This window comes from Acartia tonsa, chromosome 6 (genome assembly GCF_053477335.1).
Source record: "Acartia tonsa isolate MP-2025a chromosome 6, ASM5347733v1, whole genome shotgun sequence".
NCBI lineage: Eukaryota > Metazoa > Arthropoda > Copepoda > Calanoida > Acartiidae > Acartia > Acartia tonsa.
The window spans coordinates 8,516,079-8,539,179 of NC_137265.1; the positions used below are offsets into that span (position 1 = coordinate 8,516,079).

The window sequence follows — 23,101 nt, forward strand, 5'->3', positions numbered from 1 at the left end:
TTATTTTAGGGTACAGGATAATCTGATGTTAGATCTAAGTAATAATAAATCTATTAAGTCGATACTTTTTTTCCTACCATTATGTTTTAATTAATTGTAATAAAATTCTCAAAAAAATGAGAGGACAATCGAACATTATCAATAATTGAATAAAAGCACTTTTAGATAGAAGAACTAAAAGGCAAATTTCACATATGAAATAAAAGATTTTTTTATTAATTACTTTATTATTGAATTATCGATTGAATTAGTAGAGAGAATTATTAATTCTTCAAATGTCATATAATCTTTTTTACAAAATATTTTGGGCAACCATGATTCGTTTGCAAAACCGGCGACGCCATTTTTACGTAATTAGTTTTTGATTGTCAGCGAAGAAGGTCGTACACGTGCAAAATTTAAATGTAAATATTTTGGTTAAGAAAAACGTAATTTTTATGCTATTATGATTCGAAAAATAGTAGGTATTTTATATAAAAAATTTTAAACGTGTATTTAATAATTTTCAGCCTAAAATACAAATTTGTTAATTTTTTTGTTTTACGCGCGCGCCGGTGTTTGTTTATGTGGGTTGGATTTAGACTATTTTTAGATTAAAATGTTTATGAGATTTGTTTTTCAGATTTACACCGATTAATTTAAAGCAAATAAAGATTGTTCACCAAATTTAATTAATTCTAGTTTTAATATCCATTCTAATAAAAAGGAAAGTTATTTTTATCGCTGAAGTACTATTTTAGTAACTGCGATATTAAATGTACTTTTGACTATAGCATAGTATTTGTCATTTGAAATAATTGTATTATTGGGATGTGGGGCTAGCTTTCAACGCCAAACTTTTGTATTAACTTTTTGATATTTTTTTCCTATGTCGACAGAAATTTTCAAAAAAGGCTTAGCCAGCTAAGATAAACGAACCCAAGACTTAAATCGAATAATAAAATAGCTTAAAAGTGTCACGGGTTCTATGCGAAGCTTCCTTAGAAACTCAATCAATTCAGTATATATTATACAACAAGATCTTAATTAGTAAGATTCGAGGATAATGCTTGATTTAAATTATGATCTTTATTTCAGAGTTGTGTAAATACAATGACATTATCCTGCGAAGGGAAGCGGTTACTGAACTCTGCTATGAGTACCGCTCTCGGTCACAACAAGAGAATGGTAAGTAGCGCAGCTGCTCAACAAGTCAGCAGAGGCAGTCAGTTTTTTTAAGATCAGGGGTGTATATTCTGCCTGCGATCCCCAGCTAAGTGAGGAGGGGGGGGGGGGGTGTAAAAATAGTGTCCTAAAAGTCTGCAGATAATAACTATCCAGAAAAGGCCTAAAAATTGAACCAAAACACCAAAGATATAGAAAATATTTGAAAAATTAGCAAAAACCTACTTCTCTAATCTACATTTATTATAGCTAGGTCGGGGGGGGGGGGGAGGGGGGAATTCTTTTTGCAGCAGGGGAAAAAATTAATCTTGTGCAGAATATACACCCCTGAGATGTTTTATTCTTATTGTGCGATTTTTTATATTTGTAATGATTATACATAGATTTAGTGAACAATGTAATTTTTTAAAACATAAGGTTGACTAACAAACATTGGCAGAAAAAATATCTGTTCTGTTTAATATTGTATAAATGATTATCATTATAAATGTCTTATTATTAAATACTATTATACTATTTACTTTTTAGGAGAACAAGAAGGCTGAAAGTCAAGGAATTTGAACACATTTATTCATGTCTTTATTATAAACTTGAAATCGTATTATTTCCTTATATGTTTATAATGTTGTCCACAAGATAAAGATAACAAGACGTTTTGTTTTATTTCGCTAGTGGCCAATAAATTGTAGGCGAAAGTTTACCAAATCAAATTATATACCTACCTCAGTTTGACTTAAGTTTGGTATTTGATATTAATAAAACTATCTTATGCTCCTGCAGGAATTTTATTTGTCTCAAGATTTTATTTACCATGTATTAACATAAATGTTGAAATTATAGAGAGGAAAGCCACGGCACCACCTATGTTCCATATTGGACAAAAGGTCAGTTTTAAAGCTTTTCACATAGAGAGGGATAATAATTGTAGATATATCTAGTTTTAACCTTTTCCACCAAATAAAATAATGCTTTCTCGTAATTTGTACAGCCCTTTTATCATCTAAAACAATGGACCCAAAAATAATCTGGGAGAAGTTTCGTGGATTTTAATTATGATTAAGCTTTTGCGATATTAAAACTTTTGTATTGAAAAAAAATATAATAAATGACTTTTTTTGCCTTTTGGAAAAGAGATCTAGTTTTCACTTCAATTCAAATTTGCTATAATAGGGCTAGAAGAAAGGTTAGTTGTTTATTGATATTGAGGTGATTTTAGTGTGCAATATAATTCCTATATGTTTAAGGTTTGTATGTCTTTACACGAAAGTACAGTAATCTTTTTTTTTCTTCAGTTTTTGAAGTCCTTAGTTTTCATGATAACTATTCTTGTTTTAGGTAGTAGCAAAGAGGGAAGAGGATGGTATCTGGCATACTGGACTTATTCTTCATGTCAATACAGGAACAGAAATATTATCTATCTAAAGTAGAATGCTGCCTGTCTGAAGCTGAAGATATCGGTAACCACTGAACCGATTTGGCTCCACTCTTCAGGGAATATGCCTATTACCTACTGGTTGTTTGGTGGTTTTAAGTTAATTTTTTAAGCAAACTTGTGTTTTAGAAAGAGGTTTCGTGATTTTATCCAAAAATATATATTTATGCATGCGGAAGTTAAGCGATTTTTCAGGTACTATTCACTATTGGAATAACCTATTTAGCTTGCGGTTTTAAGATACTCCAAGCAAAGCCTTAAAAAAACCCTCAAAAGTGAGATATTTAGTTACTAAACAATCGCCCGGAGACTATTAGTTTTATTTTGATTTTATCCTTATATAAGATATCAGGTTATGTCTGTCTTTGTGTTCCGAAGGATCTTGCTAACTACTAAATCCATATGACTTTCCTTGACAGGGTAGCTTCTCACAGGTTATTGGAAGGTTTTAACCACCGCCCTCTTAAGAAAAATAGTGTAGGGTATGATTATTTCACCGGCTCCTACCCCCCAACATCAAGTACCCGGCTCCTAGAGGTCTCTAGGGCAGCTTATACTAATAAAGTAATTAATTCGAAAAAAAATCACGAAACCTATGCGTGGTTTTCAGCTGTTGGGGGGGCAATATATATGGTAAAATTGACCATCTTTCCATTTGCCCCCTAAATATTATTTAAGCTTTATTTCACTTGTTGCTGGTTATACCATATACCTGCCTCTAGGGGCTTATCCGCGACTAGCAAATATAAAAATATTGGACGAAATTCAAATAAAAAACTCCAAGTTAATATTTTTGATATTTTGCTAGAATCCGAAGGCCCTTGTGGGGACGCAGCAGCCACTCAACCTAAAACATTATACGAGGCATACTCGCATTTTAGGACTAAAATGTTTCAAAATACTTTGAGGATAGTTTTATAATGAATAGGTAACTCAATAAAATTCGCGATTTAAAAAATCTGTCTTATTAAACTGTTATTCAAAAAAAAATATGAAATTAAAGACGTACTATTATTATGGCGTATTAATAGATTGCTTGAATTAAGGTATTTTTTGAAAATGTACAAGAAATTATCTTTTTTTAAGCGAACATGTAAAACTCTGAACGTTAAGAAAGTAATAAAACACTGATGAAAAGCAAGGTATCAGATAATATAATATAGTTAGATAAATGAGTATGATCAATGAAGTTCTTCTACAGATTTATAACATTCGATATAAATAATAATTTCTGAATATTTTTCTCTCGTCTCATTGAAATGTGGTCGAGCTCAATTAAATGGGGGGGGGGGGGGGGTTAATGCAACCATCTCGTAATCAATGATTAAATGGCACTTAGAATTCGAATTTCGATATGATATTTTTCAGGGCAGGAGGTACTTCTTGAAGTACTGGGGGATATTGACGTCCCTCCCCTTACCAGTCACCCTTCCTTCCAGGGATATGGAAGGTTTGCGTAGGACTAACTATCCTACCTGTAAAAATCCCCACAGTTAGCGAAAACACCCACAGAACCTCAAACACTTATGGCTTTCACACAGCCAGAGGTGTACATGAAACAAGAACCGTTGGAACTGATGCTCAGTTTACTGAGAATATGAAAGATGATGGTCAAATCCGAAAGGAAGCTATCAACTTGATGACAGGACCAATAAGTTCTAAGCAAAGCTGTAAGATAGGAACCTGGAATGTTAGAACAATGTATGAGTCAACTAAAACAGCCCAAGTAGTTAAAGAAATGACGAAGTTACAATATTGGAATACTTGGAATTGCGGAATGTAGATGGACAGGACAAGGACAAACTACAACCAAAGATGGCCACCTAATACTTTATTCTGGTCATGAAAGCCAACATATGTATGGTGTTGCTATAATTATTCAAAAACGACATGTCAATTCACTAATAGACTGGAAACCTATATCAGACAGAATAATTAAGGCTAGATTCCAATCAAGGCATTGCAAGTTGACTATTATCCAATGCTACGCCCCAACAAATGACAAAGATGGAGAAGTAAAACAAGAGTTTTATGATCAACTGCAATCAATCAGAAACTCAGTACCCAAACATGACATGTGCCTAGTTCTTGGAGATATGAATGCTAAAGTAGGAACTGACAGGACTGGAGTGGAGAACGCAATGGGACACTTTGGTATAGGTACAAGAAATGAAAATGGAGAACTTTTACTTGAATTCTGTTTAAATAATGATATGGTTGTAGGAGGTACACTATTCCAACACAAAAACATTCACAAATATACCTGGACAACGCCTGATGGACAAACAAGAAACATGATTGACCACATTATGATTAATAGAAAATGGGTCAAGTCAATGCAAGACTGTAGGAGTTACAGAGGAGCCGACATATTTAGTGACCATGAACTAGTTGTCAGTAAGATTAAATTAAAGCTGAAGCGTACTGGCCATGATAAAAAGAGTGAGATTGGTAGACAATATGATTCTTCAAGATTAAAGGACCCTGTGATAAAGAATGAATTTGTCTTAAAACTCAGAAATAGATTTCAGGTCTTAGAGGACCTAAATGACGAGACTGAGATCACATGGACTTCAATTAAAGAAAACTTTCAATCTACTGCTAAGGAAATCCTTGGACACAAGAAACCAGAGAAAAAGGACTGGATCTCTGATGAAACATGGAACAAAATAGAAGAGAGAAAGAAGCTTAAAAATAAAATTCATAGTGCTCAAGACTGGGCTGACATGAGCAATTTAAGAGCTGAATATACTGCTAAAGACAAAGAGGTCAATAAGTGCACAAGGAAAGACAAGAGAGATTACATTGACAATCTGGCTGAAAAGGCCCAAAGAGCAGCTGACTTCGGTAACATGAAAACAGTATACAACATAACCAGGCAACTAAGTGGAAAATGTAACAGAAAGATTGGTGAGACTATCAAGGCTAAAGATGGTAAATTACTCACTACAGAAAAAGAAGTTGCTGAAAGGTGGAAATCGCATTTTGAAGAAGTGTTGAACAGACCTGAACCAGAAATTACTGCTGAACCAGAACCAGGACATGAAATAGACATAGACACACAACCACCAACTATTCAAGAAGTTAAAGCTGCTATACATAGTCTAAAGAATGACAAAGCACCTGGACCTGACTTAATAACTGCCGAAATGCTTAAGGCAGACATAGATCTTTCTGCTAGGACTCTAACTGATCTCTTTGATAAAATTTGGAGGCAAGAAAAGATACCAACGGACTGGTCTAAAGGTATAATCATAAAACTTCCTAAGAAGGGAGATTTGAACAATTGTGATAATTGGAGAGGAATTATGCTGCTTTCCATCCCAAGCAAGGTCCTATGTAAAATTATTTTAAACAGAATTGATGAGAAAATTGACAATAAACTAAGAGAAGAACAAGCTGGATTCCATGCTGGAAGGGGCTGTGTTGACCAAATTTTCACCCTTAGGACGGTTATTGAACAATGTGTTGAATTTAACAAGCCACTCCATGTAAATTTTGTTGATTTCTCTAAGGCCTTTGACTCCATACACAGACAAACACTCTGGAAAATACTAAGAAGCTACGGTATACCTGAAAAGATGATAATTATGATAACTAAATTCTATGACAACTTCCAAGCCTGTGTTTCAGTTGGAAACAATAAGACATCTGATTTCTTTAGAATAAGCACTGGAGTTAGACAGGGATGCATTTTATCACCTATTCTATTTATATTGGTCATTGACTGGGTGATGAAGAAAACCACAGAGGACAAAAAACGTGGTCTCCAGCTGGGCATACTAGGACACCTAGAGGATCTGGACTTTGCTGATGACCTGGCACTGATTTCAGAAACAATCAAGCATCTACAAGCTAAAACAGATAGACTAGTCAAATATGCAGGACAAGTCGGGCTCCTTGTTAATGTCAAGAAGACCGAAATTATGAATATACCTACAAACCCTGATCAAAATATAACAATAAATGGTGAACAATTGAAACAAAGCAACAAATTCACCTATCTGGGGAGTGTTATCAGCAGCGGAAATGGCTCAAAAGCTGATATTAAGACCAGGATTGATAAGGCTAGGGTTGCTTTTAACAGTCTACACAACGTTTGGAATTCAAAGAAACTTGCTCTGAAAACAAAAATCAGACTTTACAACAGTAATGTAAAATCAGTTCTTCTTTATGGAGCTGAATGCTGGAGAACTGTGAAAACTGAAACAAATCAACTTTAATGCATTTCACAATAGCTGCCTAAGAAGAATTTGCAAAATATTCTGGCCAAACAAAATATCAAACATTGAGCTGTATGCTAAGACCAAGTGCAATAGTATTGAAGCAGAAGTGAAATATAAAAGACTAAGGTGGCTAGGACATGTGCTCAGAATGGAACAAAATAGGTTTCCAAAAAAGTGCTTAAAATGGAACCCCACCACTGGTAAACGTAATCGGGGACAACCAAAAATGACCTGGAGGCGGAGCACTGAAAAAGACCTCTTTAATTTGGAATTAACATGGGGAGAAGCTGAAGCACTTGCCAAAAAAAGGAATTCATGGAGGAACAAGGTGTCCGTATTCTCTGGACTTAACAGTCAAAAAGAGAGATGCGCCTGATGATGATTTTTCATGAGTATAATCCTTAGTAGGTCTATTTTCCCTAAATCGAACAAAAAGTTGTAAAAGTAACGGCTAGCGGCTCAGCCGTTTTTTGGCTATTTTCAGAGCAAATTCATCATTAATTACGTAGAAATCAACTTTTTAAAACATAATTTTGGTTTAATTCATGTTAAATGATAGCAATAACCATTTTTAAAATTTCTAGTACCAACAGCTACCTGGCTAGAACCGTTTGATAAGGTTTTTGAGCAACAAAAAGTATTATGTGGAGATAGGTTTCGTGACTAATTTGCTCTTAATATACCTAAAGAATGGCAAAGCGGCTGAGCCACCAGCCGTTACCCGTTACTTTTCCAACTTTTTGTTTGATTTAGGGAAAATACACTTACCAAGGATTATTCATACAAAATTTCTTAAGGAAATTCGAATTATAAGTGCCATTTAATCATTGATAACGAGATGGTTACATTACCCCCCCCCCCCCCCCCCTTATATATTTTTAAGACACAAAGTATATTCATTACCAATAAATATTTGCATGAAGTTGCGAAGATTTATTAGCTCTCATTCGTGCTTAGTCCCCTTTATAAGTATTCTAACGGAATGAGAACAGTTAAAAATATAAATGCGATTATTTGAAAGGTTGCTTTTACAAACGCCGCTACTGGCCTTCCCTGTGGTATTCTACCTAGCGAATATATCACCTCAGGAATCATTTTATAACTTAGAATATGTTTAAATAAATAAAAAGCGAGTTTTACCTAATCTTAAACACTGACTTTTTTGCTTGACCGCTGATATAAACCATTTGTTTGAAACTTGCGGCTATGGGTGATTCTATTAGGAATGTAGAGTTACTCTTCCCCAAAATATTTATAAATCTTTCCTCCCTGGACCTATAAGAAGCTTCACTGTAAAGGAACATCATATTGGTTCTCTTCTAGAAATATTCGTCATTATGAGCTACATACTTAGATTAACGTAAATATATAAGTAATAAGTTTCGTGAATTTTTCCTTCTGGTATTATTTTTAATTTTAAGTTGACAAAATGAATATCAGATGAGAAACTTATCCCAAGTTCTGAACACGTGGCTGAAAGCAATCAGAAAAGCAAGGTAATTGCTATCTTTAAGTTTCTTAATCCATTCCTATTTTTCACTTTGTCCAGTCCACTCTTCCGTCAGTCCGTACGTAACGTCAAGGAGGAAATTTTCTCGACTGAAATGTAAGTTAGACAGCAAGGACGTCCAAGCTTTTTATTGGGGGGGGGGAGGGGGGTTAGTTAAAAAATTAAAAAAGGGGAAGTGACTGCATGCACGAACGAGAGCAGGTGATTATAAGCACCTTCCAGCAGTAATTCTAAATATTTTTTGTGAATATACTATAGTTATGCTTGATAAAGTTTTACCAGCTAATAAAATTAAATTGTTTTCTATGAATAAAATTTTGAAATGTTAAGCATTTTTGATGAAACATCATCAAATGTTTTGTTGAGTTCAAAGGTTAAAAAATATAACAAGCCAAAGCATAATCAAATGCTGTAAATTACGAAAGTACACTAATAAAACTGTTTACAATATTACAAGTTACCATCCCTTTTTCTATATTAACATTTTTCATTGAAAAGGTTTACTTTTGTGTTACTGGAGTTTGAAATCAACAAAACATTTGATGATATATAGCCAAAAAATGCCTAACATTTCATAGTTTTTTTTATATAAAACCACGGTGAAACTTATTTTTTAAAATTGATATAATATTAAACATAACCCTAGTATATTTACCAAAAAACATTTAGAATCATTGCTTGAAAGTGCTTAGAATCAGTTGCTCTCGTTCGTGCATAGACCCCTTTTTGAGGGCAAATATATTGTTCTTTATTGGATTTATCTTTATTAACTTTGATTTAATTTCAGCTGTACCCGTTTACTGGTGAAGATTCAAATCCAGTCACTCAAACTAACAGGAATCTTTCTATTATATAAAAATAGGATTAAGATTAGTATTGGGAGGCTAGGGGAGGGGGGGGGGGGGTGGGAATGAACTTTTATTTGTTTTTGTCAATTTCGCACATACTTTTAAAAGTTTACGATAGTCACAGATTTGCAAAGTTCCTTAAAAAAATAATTGGAAAATTGCTGATTTTGAGGATATAGAAAGGGATTAGGTTTAAATTCATTAACTTTGTATAAGTATTGTTTATTAGTGGTGTTTTTTTCTCATATAAAAGTAAATTTTTTACATTGTTGAATAGAAAACTATTATAGATTCAAAGAGGGCCATCTTGTTATTGCAAAATGGACAGGTATATAATTTTTTTAAAAATTTTTGTGAGTAAAATAAAATTAAAAGTAAAAAAATAAATTTAAATTTTCATCATGGTTTCGAAACCGGTTAATAAGTATTTTAAAAATTATGAAATCTATACCAGTTTTGCTAACCCGGACCTTTAGACTCTTGGAGCTAAAAAAAAAAATTCTTTTTAAAACTAAAATTAAAATAGTGGGGTCAACTACCCCCCCCTAAAAGAAAAAAAAATTCCCCCCCTCGCCAAATTTTTTGTTTAAATTTTCTTTTAAATCTAAAATACGAAAAATTGGTTTGATCAAACCCCTTAGCTTGATGTCTGTCCGTCTGTCTGTCTGAAGCTTAAGATCTCAGTAACCGCTGAACCGATTGGACTCTAATCTTCAGGGAATATACCTACTGGTCCTGTGATGGTTTTAAACTATTTTCCTGGGGGGTGGGACACCCCCAACCCCCCAAAAAACTAAACCCCCCCCCCAAAAAAAAAAATTATTTACATTTTTTGCAAAATCTCAGTAACCGCTGAACCGATTTGGCTCTACTCTTTAGGGAATATACCTACTGGTTTTTTGGTAATTTTAAGCTATTTTCTTGGGGTGTGGGATACCCTAACCCCCCCAAAAATAAAAAATCCCCACTTCTAATTTTTTTTATTTTTTTAATCTTTGTAAACAAAAATCAGTAATTGGGGTCGGAGAACCCCACTGCACCATGGGGCGAAGCCCGGGCCCATGAATCCCCCCCCCCAAAAAAAATTAAAAATTTTTAGTGTACGGCAAACAACCTGGGTTGAATTTTTACGAATTGAAATTTTTTGTACATACAAAAGTAATTTGCATTTTTGTTTGATATAGTAATACCAACTAAAAAATAATAAGTTGCACCAAGGGTTTTTTCATATAAAACCATAGTGAAACTCATTTTTCAAAATTGATATAACGATATTAAACATAATCCTAGTATATTCACCAAAGAAACATTTAGAATTACTGCTAAAAAGTGGTTTGAATCACTCACTTTCGTTCGTGAATACTCCTCTTTTGCGTAACTTCGTTATTTTTCTTTGAATTTTTATTATTTAGCTTGAAAGTTCCAGAAAAAAAGTTCTTTGCGTTCTCTTTGGGCTTATGTCTGTACAAACCGACGGACAATGTAAATTATATATTAGCTTTCAATGTATATTATTGTTTAGAGGAGGACGGAGTATGGTACAGAGCCCGCATATTTACTCAAGTCACAAGCTCTATCTTCATTGTTCAGTTCATCGACTATGGAAATTATGATCTTGTCCATGGCAGTTGCATTGTTGGTAGGTTTTATTCATTTTAAGCCCAAACAATTTTGTATATTATAATTTTTCACGCTATTTGAATTTGTTTCCTTCCACCCCAATAATATCCATGTCTGTATCTTCAAGGGCGTCGAAGCTTTTGCATTTGGGGTAGGGGGGTAAAAATAAAAAAAATTATGGGGGTGGTAATCTTTATCATATAGGCAAGAACATCCAAGTTTTTATTTTATTTTTTATTGGGGGGGGGGGGGGATAAAAATTTTAAATTATTGCACATCCAAATTCATTTGGGGTAATCACTTTTTTGTCCCCCCTATTTAAACTTCCAAAACTTTGATTTTTTGCGTTTCGCTGCTCTTTATTTCTTCATAAATTGTGCTTTTATTCTATTTATTAGTAGCAAAGCTACTCTATAATTCACTTTGTCTGTCCGTCCGTCAGTCAGTTACTCAGGTTCTTAACGCTACGGGGGAAATATGATTTTTTCGGCTGTTATTTAAGATAGACTGCTGAAATTTTTATTAAAGATTCCTGTTACATATGCGCATTTAATTCATATATTGTTTTGTCCGTCTGCCTGTCTTGCTTGGTACAGCATAATCCTTATTTTGTTAAGGTTTCTTGATTTTCTTAGAGTTTACACATATTCGTTCTCTTTTTTTTTTCTTTCTGATTATCTCTAATTCATTTTTTTCTTCGCTACTTAAGGGTGTTGTTAACATTGCTTTTATCATTGTTTTTTTATTTATTTTTTTTGTTTAGGATGCATAGAAGATATTCCTGAAGATTTAAAGAATGATGAAATAGACGACAATGTTTACAAAGAAGATCAAGTTGAACATAACACTGATACAATGAACAACAATTCCACTGAAGCTTTCATTGAACAAGTCATAAAGAAAATTGACAAGCTTAGTAACGCTAAGAAAGACGAAGAGAATAACAACATAATTGATGCTCAAGATAACCTAGATGATAGCACCAAAAGGGATATTTCCATTAAGATTATTAATATTTAATTTTGAAACTTATTATGACACTTCAAGTATTAGGATTAATGTCTTGTAAAGTTTGTTTTAGTCTTTCATTTTGGTTTTCATTTTAAAAGAAGAGCAAATTATTTTTTTGTTTTAAAAAGGCACATGTTCAAACGGAAACTGATCTTGTTTTCCTTGATTTTTATATTGTTTGAAACTGTGTGTATGTGTGTACTGTAACTATATATATAGTCCTTATATAAAAGTAACGGGATGTCTGTATCTTGCTAACTGCTGGACCGATAGGTATAAATTTCCTTTACAGTGAAGCTTCTCATAGCTCCAGGAAGGTTTATACCTAATTTGGTGGATGTTAATGTTAAAATCCCCCCATAATTTATCTACTTTTTAAAACTAAATGTTATTGTAGGGTTGACTATCCCTCTCCCTTCCCCAATGTTCTATAGGCCTTTAGGAACATAGTCGCTAGCTGTATAGGGTTCAACTCAAAAGCGTCTATTGTTAATGCTTTATTTTTTATCTACTAATTCAAGTTAAAGAAATAGCTAAATTTTCTTCATGGAACTATCTTATTACACATGTTTAGATATTCTACTATTGCACCCATTCAAGCAGTGGAAAAAAAGTATGTTGTGGAAGAGTCTGTCATTGCAAAATGGTCGGAAGATAACGTTTGGTACAGAGCAATAATCAAAGAAGTAGGTCAAGAATATCTGGTGCATTTTATAGACTATGGTAATGATGCATTAGTCAATGAAGTAAATATTGTCAAATCGAAACATGCAATCCCAAGGGAAGATGTAATTGATGAATTTGTTACTGATGATTGCGATAAAATCAAAGTCACCAATGAAAACATTAATGAGGAAGCCACTAAATGTGTCCCATCTGAAATTTCTACTAAAAAGAAGTATGCTGCTGATGACCTAGTTATTGCTAAATGGGCTGAGGACAATGTTTGGTACAGAGCAGTTATCAAAGAAGCCGGTGAAAATTATCTTGTACAATTCACTGATTATGGCAATGAGGATATTGTCAAAGAAGAACACATAGTCAAAACCAAAGATGAAATTCCAAAGGAAGAAATAATGGATGAATTTGTTACTGGTGTGGTTGAAGAAATCCAAGCTACCACTGAAAACCAAAATAAAGTATCTATGAAATCTGCCGTTGCTGAAAAGAAATATGCTTTAAATGAGCTAGTCATTGCCAAATGGGCTGAGGACAATGTATGGTATAATGCTGTTATTAAAGAGGTCAATGAAGATTATCTTGTACAATTTACTGATTATGGCAATGAGGCTTTTGTCAAAGAAGAACACATAATCAAAACCAAAAATGAAATTCCAAAGGAAGAAATAATGGATGAATTTGTTACTGGCGTGGTTGAAGAAATCCAATCTACCACCGAAAACCATGGTAAAGAATCCACAAAACCTACAGTTGCTGAAAAGAAATATGCTGTGGATGAGCTAGTTATTGCCAAATGGTCTGAAGACAATGTATGGTATAATGCTGTTATTAAAGAGGTCAATCAAGATTATCTAGTGCAATTTACTGATTATGGCAATGAGGCTATTGTAAAAGAAGAACACATAGTCAAATCCAAACATGAAATTCCAAAGGGAGATGAAATTGATCAATTTGTTTCTGGCATTGTTGAAGAAATAATAGCTACCAATGAAAACCCTAATAAGGAATCCACAAAACCTGCTGTTGCTGAAAATAAATATGCTGTGGATGAGATAGTAATTGCCAAATGGTTTGAGGACAATGTTTGGTATAATGCTGTCATTAAAGAAGTCAATCAAGATTACCTTGTTCAATTTACTGATTATGGGAATGAGGCTTCAGTCAAAGAAGAACACATAGTCAAATCCAAACATGAAATTCCAAAGATTGATGCAATTGATGAATTTGTTACAGACTTTGTTGAAGAAATCCAAGCCAACAATGAAAACCTAAATAAAGAATGTACTAAATCTGCAGTTGCTGAAAAGAAATATGTTTTGGATGAGCTTGTCATTGCAAAATGGTTTGAGGACAATGTTTGGTACAATGCTGTTATTAAAGAGATCAATCAAGATTATCTAGTGCAATTTACTGATTATGGCAATGAGGCTTCAGTCAAAGAAGAACACATAGTCAAATCCAAACATGAAATTCCAAAGATTGATGCAATTAATGAATTTGTTACAGACTTTGTTGAAGAAATCCATGCCAACAATGAAAACCTAAATAAAGAATGTACTAAATCTGCAGTTGCTGAAAAGAAATATGCTTTGGATGAGCTAGTTATTGCCAAATGGTCTGAGGATAATGTTTGGTACAATGCTGTTATCAAAGAAGTGGGTGGAGATTATATTGTACAATTTACTGATTATGGGAATGAGGCTTCAGTCAAAGAAGAACACATAGTCAAATCTAAAGATGAAATACCAAAGGAAGATGCAATTGATGAATTTGTCACAGGCTTTGTTGAAGAAAGCAAAGCTACTAAAGAAAACCTAAATAAAGAATGTACTGAATCTGCCGTTGTTAAAAAGAAATATTTGTTGGATGAGCTTGTCATTGCAAAATGGTCTGAAGACAATGTATGGTATAATGCTGTTATTAAAGATATCAATCAAGATTATTTTGTCCAATTTACTGATTATGGTAATGAGGCTTCAGTCAAAGAAGAACATATAGTTAAATTCAAAGATGAAATACCAAAGAATGAAGCAATTGACGAATTTGTTGTCAAAAGCAGTGGTGATGATAACAAAGCAATCAATGATGATATAAATGGAGACACTGCAAACTTTGTCATTGGTGAAAACCCTGGTACTGAAAAATGTGTTGTGAGCAAGTATGGATTAGATGAGAGAGTTATTGCTCAATGGTCAGAAGACAACGTTTGGTATAATGCTATTATCAAAGAGGTTGGTCACGATTATTTAGTACTGTTTAGTGATTATGGAAATGAAGCAGTGGTAGGTGAAGATCATATTGTCAAATCAAAGAATATGATTCCTAGTGGTAATGAGATTGATGAATTTGTTACTGATGTTGGGAATGAAATCAAAGCCACCAATGAAAAGTTGAATGAGAAATCTAAAATTTCTACTGAAAGGAAATATGCTTTGGATGAGATTGTCATTGCCAAATGGTCAGAAGACAACGTTTGGTATAATGCTGCTATCCAAGAGGTTGGTCACGAGTATTTAGTACTGTTTTATGATTATGGAAATAAAGCATTAGTAGATGAAGATCATATTGTCAAATCAAAGGATATGATTCCAAGAGATAATGTCATTGACGAATTTGTAACTTGTATTACCAATGACGTTAAATCAATCAAAAAGATCCCAAGTAAGGTAACAAAAAAATCTGCTCTTGCTGAGAAGTCGGCTAAAAAGAAGTATGCTTTGAATGAGTCTGTCATTGCCAAATGGTCGGAAGATAATATTTGGTACAGAGCCATTATTAAAGAGGAGTTTGTAGCTGTAACTAGAGAATATCTGGTTCAATTTATTGATTATGGTAACGAGGCCCTTGTTAAGGAAGATCACATTGTCAAATCAAAAGAAGAAATACCGGAAGTTGATGTGGTTGATGAACATGTGATTGAGCATAGTAAGAAGTATACTTTGAATGAGGCGGTTATTTTCAAATGGTCAAAAGATAATATTTGGTATAGAGGTGTAATTAAAGAAATTCGTCAACAAGACTATGCAGTAAAATTCACTGATTACCCTAAAGTAGAATTTGAAAAGGAAGAAAACATAATAAAGGATATTGAAGATATACCAGCAAAATCCTTGGTTGATGACAATGTGTATAATGGTCTCAAAGTAAAAGAGCACCCACAAATTGATAAAAATGCAAATTCACCAGTATGGAAACCAAAATATGAGGATGGTTTGTATGTTATTGCCAAGTGGGCGGAGACTACATTTTGGTATCGAGCTGTTATAATGGGTGTTGAAGGTAACAAGTATCGCGTCATCTTTGTTGATTATGGTAATGAAGACCTTGTATCAGAAAATGATATAGTTTTACTAAAGAATTTGATACCTGAAGGAGAATTAATTGATGAAAATGTACATCTTGATCAAATACTGGATACTTTTACCATAGCAGAGCAGTCAAATCAAAAGTTTGCTAAATACAAGTATAAAGTTGGACAAGCTGTCATAGCAAAATTTGATGAAGATAAAGTTTGGTATAGAGCTATTATTTTGGAGCAGCTAGTTGTTACCGAAGGATTTAATGGGTACATGGTTAAATACACTGACTATGGCAATGAAGCATGTGTAAACGAAACTGACATTGTCCTTGATGTTGATGACATAAAACACGAACTTATTGATGAGCATGTTGTGATAGAAAATCATGTTAACAAGAATAAATCAGAGATCGCAGATGAGGTCAGAAAATATTTTAAAAGTTGTAATTCAAAGTATCAAGTCGGACAAGAGATAATCGCTCAGTGGCAAGAAGATAAGATGTGGTATAGAGCACAGATTTTGGAGCGCGTAGAAGGTAAATTTCCATGAAAAGCATTTAGATTAAACTATACAGTTTTTTTAAGTAAAGCTTTTCTATAATTAGGGTTGGTCCGTCTGTAAGGGAATTAACGTTAATTTAAACATGTTAGAATTGTTCAAAACTTGGCATGGTGATTACTGTAGTAGTTTGGTAGGGTTAAAAAAAGAGTAGCAACTCAATTACCAGAATGTTCATGTACATTGTAATGTACATCCATTTAAAACACGTTTATTCTTATCCTTTTTGACTATTTTGTGTTAGGTGATAAAATTATCCTATTCATCTGTTTTTGGGATTATGAATTCCTATTAAAACCAAGTACAATGTCTTAAGTTAAGCATTTCTATAATCATGTCTTAAAGTTGTAAGTATGTTATTAACCAGTATCCTGTATATTCTGCACAAGATTCACTTTCTTTCCCCTGCTGCAAATTTTTTATATTTTTTTCTCCTCCTAGTTTTCTCCAGCAAGGAAGGGGATAAAATGGAAAAATATTTTTAAAACTCTTTATTTTATTCATATTATCCTCCCACATAATCTTTTAGTTGTTTTCACCAAAGAGGGGAAAAAAATGCTTTTATTTCTCTTAATTTTTACATTTTTTTCCCCCAACCATATATTTTTTTACCCCCTCCCCCCCTTAGCAGGGTCACATTTGCAGAATATACACCTCTGTCCTGTATTTTAGCAGTTTTTGACAACAATTTTGTTCAGACTTAAACCTACATTTATTTTTGCTTATTCAGTTCTGACACTCTACAAGTGTTAATTTTTGTTTGTCCTACAGTACACTTTTATGGATGTTGTCATCCTTGTTATTTAGAAAAGTTGTAAGGTGTATGTCTGTCTGTCCTTTGTATATCGAAACTACTAGACTGTTTTCTCTTTTTCAATGATTTTTTATTTATGTCATGGGCATATTTTTGTCTAATATACATGGGTTAGGATTTACAGGCACATCTTAAGGTTTTTAATTGGCATTAGGGCCCAGGGGACTATACATGAACGAGAGCAGGTAATTTTAAGACCCTTCAAGTAGTGAACCTAAGTATTTTTATGTTGTTGAATATACTAGGTTTATGGTTATTATAGTTATATCGACAAAAAATTTAGTTTTTTTGGCGCAACATCATCAAATGTTTTGTTGAGTTCAAAAGACAAAATAAAATTTAATGTAAAAAAATCATTAATTGCTGTAAATTGTCAAAAGTACTGAGGTTCACTGCTGGAAGGTGCTTAATATCACTTGCTCTTATTCTAGCTTATACCCCTTTAACTTTCATGGAAATTTATTTACAGAAGGATATTTGGTCCGCTTCACAGACTATGGCAATGAGGACGTTGTAACAGACCAACATATTGTTATGGACATCAAAATGATCCCAGTGGCTGACGCAATTGATGAATGTGTACAAACTCCAAAGCAACAGGGTGAACAGAGTGTACCAGGTCCAGTTGTCGTTGATGACCATGAACACATAGTTCATGAACATGTACAAACTATAAACAAACAGGAAGAGAAGAATATAACTGCTGAGAGCAAGTCTAATGAATTTAAAATTAACCAGGAAGTGATTGCCAAATGGCAAGAGGACAACACATGGTACAGGGCAGTCATTTTAAAACCCGCAATAAATGCTGACAATTGGTTTGTAAGATTCTTGGATTATGGCAATGAAGATAAGGTTGCTCTTTCTGATATTGTATTAGATTTTTCTTTGATTCCTAAAGGGGATTTAATTGATGATTATGTTGATCAAAAGAAAGAAACACTTGAAGTTGACAACCAGGAAAACACTAATGAGATAGTTGATAACACCAAATTAAATGAAGGTACAAAGAAAACCCTGAGTAGTGTTATTATTGAGGCTGAAATGGAGCTGGTTGATGAAATCAAGGCAGTAGCTGATAACAATAAGACCATGGCGGATTACAACATGACAGTCCCTATTGAGATGATGGATTTAACCAACAACAATGTGACCCTTCCTCTACACAATACTATACAAGGATTGTAACTCAAATTCCTTTTAATTTTTACACAAAAACTAAGGGGGGGGGGGCGGAGTTCTGACACATTTGCATAAACCTGATATATAGGCTTTATCTTTATTTTTTATTTTTTACCTGTACAGAGAGCACCTGGAGGCCTGGAGCTCCGGAACCTGGAGGCCTATCCAAAAAAATCTTAAAACTTGGGAAAATTCATCATATAAGAATGATTTTATCTTTAATAACCTATCCTCTCAGTCCAAAGATAAAGCCTATATACCAGGTTTACGCAAATGTGTCAGAACCCCGCCCCCCCTTAAATTTATACTTTTTAGCATTTTTTTAGTCATTATATGTCGGTGTGTCTAGGTAATAATAACGTGTTTCGGTCACTTTTAAGGCTCGCAAAACCTCCAAAATAATGGTCTTCAAAAAGTTTTTGGGTGTCCTTTTAAAGCCTTTTTATTATTAGTCCACTTTATTAAACTTATTGAACTTCTTGATTAAAATACATAAAATGCTTATTTTTGAAATGCTTGATTTAAATGACTATAGGTTTACCTAAAGTCTTTTTAAATGTGTAAATTGAATTTAAAAACAAAACTTCCCTAATACTTGTCTTCTCTATGTAGATCTGTCTGTCCGTAATATTAACAGAATTTAATTATTCTGTTAAAACTTAAATGTTTTGCAGCAACAATATAAAATTTTAGATTATATATTTAACTTTTGAATAAGTATTATTTTCTTCATTTTAGAGGTAATATAAGAGTTGCAAATATTTGTAGACAAGGATGAATCCAAAGCATCTAAAGACAAAAGTACTCCTGGAAAAGTAAAGGAGATCATAGAGAAGCTGAATCAACTTCATGTCTCTCCGCCTCAAGACGTTAGGACTATATCTCCGCCTCAAGCTTGCAGGACTAAAACCCCGCCGCAAGCAGCCAAGAGTATCAGTGGCCAAGCCTCAGCAGGTACTTTTTTATTTACAACAAAAAGGAATATATACACACACACATATATATACACTCATTTTGTATTCACAAGTAGCTAATTTTTTTTTCAAATATTAACTAAGGTTTAGGCCGGAGTGTATATTCTGCACAAGATTAAGGGGGGGGGGGGGGGGGTTTAATGCAACCATCTCGTAATCAATGTATAAATGGCACTTAGAATTCGAATTTCGATATAAAATTTTGCATGAGTAATCCTTGGTAGGTCTTTTTTCCCTAAATCAAACAAAAAGTTGGAAAAGTAACGGCTAACGGCTGGCAGCTCAGCCGCTTAGTAATTTTTTGGCTTTTTTCTATAGAAATAAATCACGAAACCTCTCTCCACATAATGCTCTTTTCCGATCCAAAAAGTTTTTAAACGATTCTAGCCGGTAGTTGCTGGTACTAGAAATCTAAATAAAATAGTTTTTGTATCATTTCACATGATTTAAAGCAAAAATATGTTTTAAAATGTTGATTTCTACGTAATTTTTGACAGATTTGCCCTAAAAATAGCCAAAAAACGGCTAAACGGCTGAGCCGTTAGCTGTTACTTTTTAAACTTTTTGTTCGATTTAGGGAAAATAGACCCTACTATTTACCTTAGATACGTTATTATGCCTTTTGATAAAAAGTCCTCTAGTTTTCACTACTTCCGTCAATTCAAAAATGTCCAATGCTTTCTCGTCATACAGATTACAGACACAAAAATATACTGAGTCGCTTTGCTCTATTTATAAACAATGAGATCTTCAAAAAAAATCTTGAAAATAAAACTTAATAATTGAAATATTTAGGAAAGTTGAAACCAAAGTTTAATTCAAATGTCGTTGCGGTAAATCCTAAGACTGGAAAGGTAAGTTTTTTTTATTTTATAGAAAGGTATACTGTTTTAACCTTATTAAGCTCTCTATAATACAATGCGATAAATAACTATTTCAGTGTCGTTTTATGCAGCAATCTATCTGTCAAAGTAGTTGGTATAGTGTGTATGTGTGTGTGTGTCTTTTTGAATGAAATTTTGCCTATCTTGGCCATTTTATATATGGATTAAAATATTTTTTTTTGTGGGGGGTGGGGGCTTTAGTTATCAGAAACCAATTTGAATAAAGGCTTTTATTTTATTGTACACCAAAGGAGGGGAAATTAATCTGTGTTTATTTTAAATTTATTTTTTCCATAAAATCTAATTTTCTACCTTATATATATTTTTTAGTACATATTCAACATTATGTGTTATTATCCCACTATTATGTAAATATTTATCTATGAGTCTATTACAGAACGAACGTGGCATAGTGATGGGTAATGAAACTGCCGGCTGCTATTCAGTATACTTTTTGCAAACAGGAATTTTAGCTAACTTGCACCCTCTATAAACGCCCAGGAATTTATAGAAATAAGACAATGCAATGGCCGAAAAATTGATGTACATTGCACTTAAATCCCCAGTTATATACACATAATTACCTCTTTTATCAAGTACAATTAGTGGTTGAAACGTTTAGACACTCAACGTGTGTAGTCCCCAAAGTTGTTAAGCCTACGAATAATAAATTGTTATTTTAAAACTCTGGGGACTAGTGTAATAATAGCTCATTGTCCCATTCCTTCCTGATAAACGCCTCTATCATAAATCTGTAATCAAATGTTTCGCCTACCATATGAAATATCAAAAATCTAAAAAGATCATAATTACTGTAAGTATCGTAACATTCTCTAAAATTAGAACATATCCAACCATACATGGCAAGATTCTCTGTACTCGTCAGTCTCGAGAAATTGTAACTTATTTTCTCAATGAATGATTAACAAGGCGTTTTTTTTCAATGATTTTTGTCTTTCAGAATATACACCCCTGCAGTTTTAATAATTCCCGTTTACGAACGATTATCTCTTGTTTTTCCAGCAGTTTTTAAGATCTTATATGAACACAATATAAGAAAGACTTATGATCATGATTAATATCAAAATTTTGTAGGTTAGCTATTTAAATATTTGTATAGAAAATGCTGAAATGATCACTGAAAACTCAATTCTGCAAGTAGATAAAGATCCAGTGGTTGATAAAAATCCTGGTAAGGAGTTATCATTGTTTTTAATGCAGCTACTATTTACCTTAGAGACGTTATTCTGCCTTTTGATAAAAAGTCATCTATTTTTCACTTCTTCCGTCAATTCAAAATATGTCCAATGCTTTCTCGTCATTTGTATGGCCCGACCTCTAAAACATGGTCTCCAAAAGGTTTATCTGTTACACCGTAATTAACGCGAACTCTAACTTTGGATATAGTATAACTAAAAGAATGATTTTTCAGTTTTAAAATTGTTTAACCGAGCCGAAACAAACTAGGATAAATCGGCGTCCGCATTATGTCATTTGTATATCCGCTCGTCCGTCTAAGTAAGTTAGCACAAAACTCTAACTTTGGAAATAAGATGGATGAAAAGGTAGAATGATTCTTTCAGTTTTAAAATCGTCCAACTGAGTTTATTACCGACCTCCTAAAACAGTTAAACATCTTCTTTGGAGAACCAAGTAGAACCAATATCAGTTCATATCCATACAGATAAGACATCATGTTACTTTTATATATGGCTTATCTACAAAGAAATAATTCTCATTATATTTAGGAAAGAAGATTCTAGTTCAAGATTTAGAGTAAGTTTTTATTTATTTTTTTTTCTATTGGAAAAAATATCGTCTTAGTTAATGCTCTTCTAAATAGGTAAGATTTCTCAATGTCTGGTATTTTTCAATAGTTTAACTCATTAGTCATATTTAAGGCTGCTATCAAGGACTGAACTTTTGGATTTTTAGTTCACAAAAAAATACTTTAATGAGGCATATTATGAATGAATTGGTCGGCAAACAATGCTATTCGAGACTCAAAAATTAGATATGATAAAGGAAAGTGAGGGGGGGGGGGAGGTCGCTTATAAGAGCGAAAATGTAAGCAATAAGTTAAAACTATTTTATTTAATTTCTTGCTAAACATCGCCATATCGATTTTGATTTTCCTTGCTTTTTAGGGACTCTGATGAGGAAGGAAATTTTAAGGTAACAAAACAGTATAATATTAGATAACCAGGGGTGTATATTCTGCATAATTAAACCTGCTACAGGGGGGGGGGTGGAGGGGGGTAAAATATGTGTATGGGGGAAAAAATGTAAAAATTAAGAAAACTGCAACCATTTTTTTCCTTTCCCCCCCCCCCTCCTTGGTGAAAAAAAAATATTTAGGAGAGGGGGGGGGGGGGTAAAATGAATAGGTAAAATATAGAACTTCTTTGAAAATCTAACTAAATTTAGGCATTAGATGTAAAATTGTGTCGTTTTGATTACAACAAAGCATTTGACAAGCTATTGAACTTTCGTTCATAACATTTTGAATTTTAAGTGGATTTAAAAGAACTGTTTATTTTATTAGCGATGTAAAAATTAGCAGATATTATTTTTTTGTTACATATTTTTGATGGGAATTTAGTATTATTTTCTGGGGTAGCAACCCGCATACAATTTGTGAACATCACCCGTTATCCGATTCTTGCAATGGTATTTTTAATTATTTGATTATTCTTTATTTAGGTTCCTAAGTTGAAGGATATGTTTGATATACCTGTTCCATCCCCCGTAGGGGTCTCGGGCTATGCTGGGAAAGTTTTTATTTGTAAGTAAAATATCTTCATAAGTTGAAGTATAACAGCTACACTGAAACTAAGGTATGGAGTGCCTGGCTTAAGAAAATGCCTCTGAAACAAGTATTTTTTTTTCGCACATTTA

At 33.2% G+C, this 23,101-nt stretch overlaps 2 protein-coding genes across 2 annotated transcripts in view; both read left to right on the forward strand.

Annotated features, from left to right (window-relative positions):
- The first annotated feature begins 364 nt into the window (after positions 1 to 364).
- On the forward strand, positions 365 to 11,820 carry LOC145322013 (uncharacterized). The gene is made up of 11 exons (XM_080163742.1): positions 365 to 1,167; positions 1,693 to 1,715; positions 2,003 to 2,048; positions 2,500 to 2,561; positions 3,403 to 3,460; positions 7,844 to 7,906; positions 8,259 to 8,318; positions 9,120 to 9,167; positions 9,469 to 9,508; positions 10,703 to 10,819; positions 11,564 to 11,820. The coding sequence occupies exons 1-11, from the start codon at positions 1,093 to 1,095 to the stop codon at positions 11,818 to 11,820; spliced, it is 849 nt and encodes a 282-aa protein (XP_080019868.1). The 5' UTR covers positions 365 to 1,092.
- Positions 11,821 to 12,377: 557 nt separating this feature from the next.
- LOC145322018 (uncharacterized) overlaps positions 12,378 to 23,101 on the forward strand; it is a 34,626-nt gene continuing 23,902 nt past the window's right edge. Inside the window, exons 1-9 of the mRNA XM_080163752.1 lie at positions 12,378 to 16,326; positions 17,633 to 18,341; positions 19,112 to 19,299; positions 20,115 to 20,173; positions 20,601 to 20,665; positions 21,322 to 21,395; positions 21,952 to 21,979; positions 22,351 to 22,378; positions 22,907 to 22,988. Of these exons, the coding sequence (XP_080019878.1) occupies positions 12,378 to 16,326; positions 17,633 to 18,341; positions 19,112 to 19,299; positions 20,115 to 20,173; positions 20,601 to 20,665; positions 21,322 to 21,395; positions 21,952 to 21,979; positions 22,351 to 22,378; positions 22,907 to 22,988 (5,182 nt within the window). The remainder of the gene's footprint in view (positions 16,327 to 17,632; positions 18,342 to 19,111; positions 19,300 to 20,114; positions 20,174 to 20,600; positions 20,666 to 21,321; positions 21,396 to 21,951; positions 21,980 to 22,350; positions 22,379 to 22,906; positions 22,989 to 23,101) is intronic.